Consider the following 7678-nt stretch of genomic DNA (forward strand, 5'->3'; position numbering starts at 1 on the left):
AGGACACAGTTCCCACTGGGCTAGGGAGGCCTGCAGAGGGATGGGGTTCGCCAACTGCAACACCCCCTTGGGGACTCTTCATTCAAAACTCTAACACTCTGCCTCGCTTCCCCAGCTATGTAGGGGGACCACCTAGACCAGCTGCTCCCCGTGCGTGCCCCAGCAGCACCCCCACCCTGGGCCTCAATGCAAGTCCAAAGGCCTCTGGGCTGGCTGGACTTTTCTGAAAACCAGAGCGCAGCAGGCAGACTGCAGGGGTGGGGTCAGCAGTGGATGGAACCAGGAGTCCTCCCTAGGCCTCCTCACTTCCTCATCTGTGAAGGGCAGGGTGACCGTGCTGGCCCCTGCGTCCTTTCTCCCAATTTATTTCTCCTGTATGTTTAAAAAAAAAATTTTGTTCGGATTGCAAAAGTAGTATCTGCTGACTTTAAAGTTCAAATAGGAAAATATGTTTGGTAAAGAGGGGAAAGCCCTTGTAATCTCTCTTTATCTACGTGGGGAAAATGAGCCTTAATGCCTACCTCCCACCACATGTGAAAATAATTCAAGATGGACTGTGCACCTGTATGTAACAGAGTAAATCAGTTAATTAATCAAGTTCTGGAAGAAAGGAGAATATCTGCATGACCTTGGGTAGGCAAAGATTTCTCAAAAAAAAAAAAAAAAGAGCAAGAAATACTTGCAATAAAAGACCTATCAAGTGGATTTCATTAAAATTAAGAACTTCACTGAGAGAGTAAAAAATGTAAACCATGGACTAGGAAAAGATTATCAGAAGACATATCAGGGCTTCCCTGGTGGTACAGTGGTTGAGAGTCCGCCTGCCGATGCGGGGGACACAGGTTCGTGCCCCGGTCCGGGAAGATCCCACATGCCGCGGAGCGGCTGGGCCCGTGAGCCATGGCCGCTGAGCCTGCCTGTCCAGAGCCTGTGCTCCGCAACAGGAAAGGCCACAACAGTGAGATGCCCACGTACCGCAAAAAAAAAAAAGAAGACATATATCAGACAAAGAACTAGTAATCAAAATATATGAAAGAACTACAAATCAATAAAGACTAATGACTCATTTGGAAAAAAAAAAAAAAAGACAAGATTTGAATAGGAAATTCTCAAAAGAGGATGTCCAAATGGCCAAGAAGCACATGAAAGGATGCTCAACATCATTAGTCATCCAGGAGATTAGGGTAAAAACCTCTGCACCCCCACCAGGATGGCTGGAATCAAAAAGGCAGATCCCAAGTGCTGGGAGGATGTGGAGGAACCAGACTCCTGAACTGCTGGAGGGGCCATAGAATGGTGCAGCCCCTGTGGAAAACAATCTGGCACCATCAAAAAAAAAAAGTAAAGTTGGACACATGCATGTCCTCTCATCCAGCAGTTCCACTCTTAGGTTTGTGTCCAAGAGAAATGAGTGCAAATGTCCACAAAAAGCAAAAGTGAGAATGTTCACAGCAGGCAGGAGCTGGAAACCACCCAACTGTCCATGAATAGTAGTGTGGATAAAGAAACTGTGACCCCTCCATAGAAATGCTCTGAGATGATGAAGAAGATGGAATTACCCTACAGTCAACAACTTGATGAAACTCAAATATGCTATGTTGAGAAAAACAAAACAAAACAAAAAAACAGACACAAAGAGTACACTGTGATTCCATTTACCTGAAGTTCTGGAGCAGGCAAAATCTCTATGATAGCTGTTGCCGGGGTGTCAACTGGTAGGGGGCGCTGGAGAGCACTCTGAGGGATGGACTTGTGCTGTGTCCTCAAGTGGTGGTGGTTACACAGGTGTAGACACGCGTAAAAACTAACGGAGTTGCACGCCTATGACCCTTGCTGTGTGAAAATTGCCGTCATAAGAAAAAAAGACCTAAAACTGGAAATACTTGAACTGAGAGGAGAGGCCCCTCTGTCGCCCCATCTCCCCACATCCAGGGACACTGGCTCCAGGTTTTTCCCCTCTACAGGTCCAGCGTTCACACTAACACAGATAAACTCGGGGCGTCCACCCGACGTGGTCTGAGCCCTCCGTGCAGAAGGGAACCTGGGTGCAGAGATGCCGCCCCAGACCCCCTCTCCGCGGGACCCGGCCCAGCCTCGAGTCTGGCGAGGGCAGCTGGGGGCCTTCCTACTGGCCGGAGGCTCCCTCCCCGGCCGCCGCCCCCCGGGGGTCAGGGTTCCGGAGCCCTCCCCCAGGGGCTGCAGCGAACCGAGCCGAGGGCGCCCCGGGAGGGACGCGAAGCCCTCGCCGAGACCGCGGCGCGCACCTCATCGCTCGCCACCCGAAGCGCTGCACACCCTCCCTGAGGCGCGAGGAGGGCTCAGTGGCCTTGCGATCCTACCTGGCACAGTGCGGGCCGGCGGGGAGGGCGCCCCGCGCACCAGGTCCCGGCCCCCGCCCCGCACCCTCTCAGCGCCCAAGCCCACCTCAGTCACTGGGCCATCAGGTCTGTGCGCCGAGCCCCGGGGTCGCGCTCGGGACGTCCTCCTTGCCGCCACGCGTCTCCGGGAACCTTCCCGAGGGTTCCGTCCCGGACGGGAGCGCGGAGGGGCGTGCGGGCTCCCAGCGGCGCGTGGTGGAAGGGAGCCCGCCCGCCTGTCCCGCCGGGAGAGCCTCTCTCCGCGCCCAGACCCCTGTCGCCGCCGCCACCTGCCCGGCCGCCAGCTGGGAATGCGCCGCGGCCCTGCGCCCGGCCTGGGCATTAATAACCCGGGGGGGCCGCGGGAGGGGGGGCGGGGATGCGCTGGGGCGCCTGGGGAGGCGCGGGGGGGGAGGGCAGCCGGCGCGGGGGCGGGGGGGCGCGCAGGGAAGGGGGCAGGTCACTCCTCGGCCGTGGGGTGAAACCGAGTCCAGGCAGGTTGCAGCCCTTGTGCGGGGCGTCTCTGCTTCCCTTCGCCCTCTGCACCCCACCCCTCAGTTTCCCAGGCGCTGAGCGGTTGTCAGTGAAGCCCTGGACCCTCCCGTGCACCTGGTGGGGACACAGTGGGGGGGGGGGGTTCTGAGACACCGAGGCAGGGCCACGACCCAGTGGCATTAATGACATTCGTAATGTGCACTCGTCACTACTTCCAAAACCTTTTATCAACCCAAACAGAAACTGTCCCCATGAAACAACTCTGCATCCCACCCCCCCAGGCCCTAACAACCACTATTCTCCTTCTGTCTCCATTTTTTACTTGACTACTGTAGGAACCCACCTCCTGCGAGTGGGATCATACAGTTTTTGTTGTTTAGTGTCTGGCTTCTTTCACTTACTATGATGTCTAAGAGGTTCCTCCATGTTGTAGCAAGTGTCAGAGCTTCCTTCCTTTTCAAGGCTGAATACTATTCCGTCGTTTACACACCACATTTATTTATCCCTTCATCTGTGATGGACTCTTGGGTTGTTTTCCCCTTTTGGTGATGGTGACTAGTGCTGCTATTTTGACTCACAATTTCCTGTTCCTTTTATGGATCATATTTCTTCCTTAATCTTTTTTTTTTTTTATTTTTTCGGTACGCGGGCCTCTCACTGTTGTGGCCTCTCCCGTTGTGGAGCACAGGCTCCAGATGCGCAGGCTCAGCTGCCATGGCTCACGGGCCCAGCCGCTCCGCGGCATGTGGGATCTTCCCAGACTGGGTCACGAACCTGTGTCCCCTGCATTGGCAGGCGGACTCTCAACCACTGCGCCACCAGGGAAGTCCTGGCAGGTGGATTCTTAACCACTGTGCCACCAGGGAAGCCACTGCAGCTGTTTTAATGGAAAGAGTGAATTAATTCTTATTGGAACGGCATTGCCAGGGGGTGGGGGCTGGGAGGACACTGGGGGCTGTTCTTCACAGGCCCTCTGGAAAGAGAACGGACAGTTATCCCTACTCTGGGCCAATGTGCTACAACTTTTACATTTGATTTTTTTAAATTGAGGTGAAATTCACACAACATAAAATCAACTATTCAGTGGCATGTAGTGCATTCATAAAATTGTGCAAGTTATTGCCTCTGTCTAGTTCCAGAACATTTTCATTACCTCAGAAGGAGACCCTACATCCATTAAGCAATTATTTCCCCCTCCCCCTTTCCCTCAGTCTCTGTCAACCACTCATCTGCTACTGTCTCTATGGATTTGCCTATTCCGGACATTTCATATAAATGAAATCATACAATATATGGTCTTTTGTGACAGGCTTCATTTACTTATCACACTGTTTTTAAGATTTATCCACCTTGCAGCATCAGAACTTCACTCCTTTTTATGGTTGAATAATACCCCTTTGTATGGCTAGATCATAGTTTGTTTACCCGTTCGTCAGTTGATGGACTTTTGGGTTGTTTCCACCTTTTGGCTATTGTGAATAATGCTGCTATGAGCATGTGTGTGTCTGTTTTTAAATTATTTGGGTATATAGCTAGGAATAGAATCACTGGGTCGTATGGTAATTATATGTTTAATTTTTTTAGGATACATTGGATCTTATTTCGTCTTCACCATAACCTTGTGAGTTGATGTCCCCCCCCCCCCATTTTCAGAGGAGAAGAGCTGAGGAACCAGCTGTAGCCTCTTGGCAAAGAACTGGGGCTCTTGCTTGGATCCTGCTGCAGGGCTGCCTTCTCCTTACCTCCGCATCCCATAATACTGCAAAGCAGATGGGTCATTAAAAAAGAGTCTGCCCAAAACAAGGGTTTGTTGGAGTGATGAATAAACGGACTGTTTAACCTGGAGGGACAGAGAGAGGAGGGAACGAAGGCAAGACCGTGCTGAGTTTATTTGGAAGCAGAGCCAGGTGCACGTTGAAATACAGATGCCAAGTCGATAAATGCCCACAGAATTATGAGATCGTGTTGAAATGAAGTGTTTCGAATGGCTGCTGCATTAATGCCTTCTCTCTATCTAATTAGCATCGGAAGTCTTCATGATTTAAGACCTGGAGACTTACTTCTGAAAGATACGAGAGAAAAAGACTGCCCCCAAAGTTCGATGAAAGGATCTCATTGCTACTGTTAATACCTAACACAGCAGCACCCCCTCACCCCCACACCCCCAGAGTGGACCCTTAGATCTGCATCTTTCACTGAAAGGGATACAGCCCATCCTTGAATCATTGGAGGCTATGCCAGCTGAGACCCGCAACGGAGGATTGTAGAAACCTCCAGATTGGTCGTTTATAAGAAAGAGAAGCTGCCAATTAAGAGCTTTTTCCTGGCCCACAGCACCCTGGTGACAAGACCTCCAGAGCTTCCTTCTCCAGTGAGTCTGCAGAGAACGGGTAGGCTGGCGCACACTGCCCCCTACCCCTGGTGTCATGAACGTTATTAGCAATGTTTGCACATGGTTCTGCCTCGAGTTGTTTGTTTTAATATCAAGGGCACAGATTTAGATTCATTGAAATCTGTATTTGGTGACACACTCTCATTGTAGTTCAAAGCATTCCCTTTCTTATTTTAGGCATGTGTGTATGTGTTGTTCTTTATAACGTGATAAATACCTGTGAACATCATGAGCCGAAAAACTGACCAGAACCCTCATCTGGCCTGTGCTGCTCCCCACTCTGTTCCCTGCTGCCAGGGGATTTAAACATGTAACAGTGACTCCACCGAGACACTGAGGCCAATCCGCAGGGACTAGTTGAGGACAGTCAGCACAGGGGCTTGATACAGAACTTTTATTGCATTGTTTAATTAAACAAACAAACAAACAGCAACTAAACTGTCAAACGCATTAAACGGCCAACGTTTGAAACCAGGTCTTCTCCTGCTACAGACTAGAGTGTCCAGTGCTGCTGACAGGGTCCTGTGGAGCCCCAGAGGCCGTCTGGTGATCCTGTCACCCCAGACGCCTGAGTGTGCCTGGAAGTATCTCACCCATACCGTCTCTCCACGAGTCCAGGGCAGGGCTGGGGCGTGGCACTGCACCCTGCTCTCCACGCCACACTCTATAGCAGTTGTTCACACCAGCACATCCTTGTCAGTGTCATGTCCCTAACTCCATGACAGCTGACAGGTAAAAACTTCCCTCCCCAACACTGGCATTTGTGTTGCTTTCCCCCTTAGGCTGCGGTGGGTCCCATTTCTCAGTCTCTGGGCCACTCACCATTCTTCTTCCCCAGGCCCAAGTCTCCAACCTTTGCTAATTGCTAATAACAACCCTGGCTGTTGTGGAGGGGTCAGTCCCTCCCAGCTTCCGGTGTCCTGGGGAAGCCAGGACAATGGTGACCACTTGGGCCTCAGTTCCTCAGTTCAGGGGCTCTGGGCTGAGGGTCTAGAAACATGGCAGCTCCCCCAGGGCTGAGGCTCCCATGACAGCCAGGCTCTCCCCAGGCCCTCTGGGCCCACTGGTGCTGGGATCCCATCCTTGGGTGGAGGACTGTGGCCTAGAGGCCGAGTCCCCCTCCTCTGCCTCCCTCTTGGTCCAGGGTGAATAGGAGAGGATGGTGAGTCCCCTTTGAAGCAGGGCTGAGTCCGCAGGGACCAGCTCTTCACTCTGCCCTGGAGGAGAGGATTCCAGAATGCTGAGCCTCCACCGGTGCAGGTCCTGCTTCTGGGGTGCATCTTGGAGTCCCACCACTCTCACCTCATCAGGCTCCAGCAGCAGTTTCCAACACTGGGCTGGGGTCCTCAGGGCCCATCCTGGCTTCATCTTCCGGAGGTAGATGGCGTCATAGCAGCCCACCATAAAGATGACCTGCAGGTCCAGTAACGAGGCCTTGGCCTCAACAGGGCCCGTGGCCCGGGTGGTGCCCAGCTCCAACGCCATGGGCTCCCGCCGGGGGCAGGTCCACGCTGAAAAACGCCTGCCAGGGAGAAGGGCTTGGCCAGTGTGAGCAGGTAGGGAGTCCCCCGAATCTCCAGGGAAGGCTTTGGGTCCAGTCAGCATCCTCAGCACCCAGGCCCAGGGGGGTGGCATCCTGAGGCTCCAGCTCGGTGGGCATAAAGTGCTCGTCCAGGTCCAGGTCCTCCTCGTCTGACTCCACGAGGCCTAACGCCAGGGTGCCCCAGCCCCAGTCCACAGACCCACCCTGTGCAGGGTGCCCTTGGGCCAGCCCCCAGCTTGGGCCCATCCCCAGGGATGACCCCTGCTCAGACCCTGCCTCAATGTGCTCCATCAGCTCAGGGCCCCAATCTTCATCTTCCCAGTCTTCCACCTCCAGCACCTGTCCAAGGTCCAGAAAGGCAGCCTTGAAGCAAGCGAAGCAGACCCTCAGCTGGCTGCCGTGTTGAAGCTCATACATCCAGGACGTGTACAGGTAGGACAGGCCCTCTGCCTCACACCGCAGGCTGACCGGGGGGCACATGGCCACGCCGCCTACAGGACCTGCTGGGATCTTAGGGGGTCTGGCCCACAGGTGGGGGCACAGTGAAGTGCTGGGGGGCAGGGAGGAGGGGCGTGAGAACGAGGAGGAGAACGGGGAGGCTCAGGAGGACGACAAAGGTGTTTCCTGTGTGGGGATTGGGGGGGCGGGGGAGGAACTGGGTCCTAATCCAACAGGGACCTGCAGAGGTTGGGAGGGACAAACTTCTGGAATTATCTTCAGCTGATGCAAGTGTTCTGTCCTCTGGGAACTGCAAAGGAAAGCAGTGAGGTTAGAGCCCCCCAGCAGGCAGGTGGGAGCAGGTCACGCAGGGACGAGCTGGGTGCAAGGACCTTTGGGGTCAGACCTGGCCCTTTCGCTCTGCCTCTGCTCAGTTTAGCTGATCTGGGGCCA

At 53.7% G+C, this 7678-nt stretch overlaps 1 protein-coding gene across 1 annotated transcript; it reads right to left on the bottom strand.

Moving 5' to 3' along the window:
• Positions 1-6407: 6407 nt before the first annotated feature.
• TEX19 (testis expressed 19) lies at positions 6408-7267 on the bottom strand. The gene has a single exon (XM_004310301.3). It carries the CDS (start codon positions 7265-7267, stop codon positions 6686-6688), a length of 582 nt encoding a protein of 193 aa, XP_004310349.1. The 3' UTR covers positions 6408-6685.
• Between the last annotated feature and the right edge of the window lie 411 nt (positions 7268-7678).

The sequence above is a fragment of the Tursiops truncatus genome, chromosome 20, assembly GCF_011762595.2.
Source record: "Tursiops truncatus isolate mTurTru1 chromosome 20, mTurTru1.mat.Y, whole genome shotgun sequence".
Lineage (NCBI taxonomy): Eukaryota > Metazoa > Chordata > Mammalia > Artiodactyla > Delphinidae > Tursiops > Tursiops truncatus.

Bases quoted from the DNA above. Each gene is read 5' to 3' on its own strand.
- TEX19 (XM_004310301.3), bottom strand. From the start codon at position 7,267: ATGTGCCCCCCGGTCAGCCTGCGGTGTGAGGCAGAGGGCCTGTCCTAC.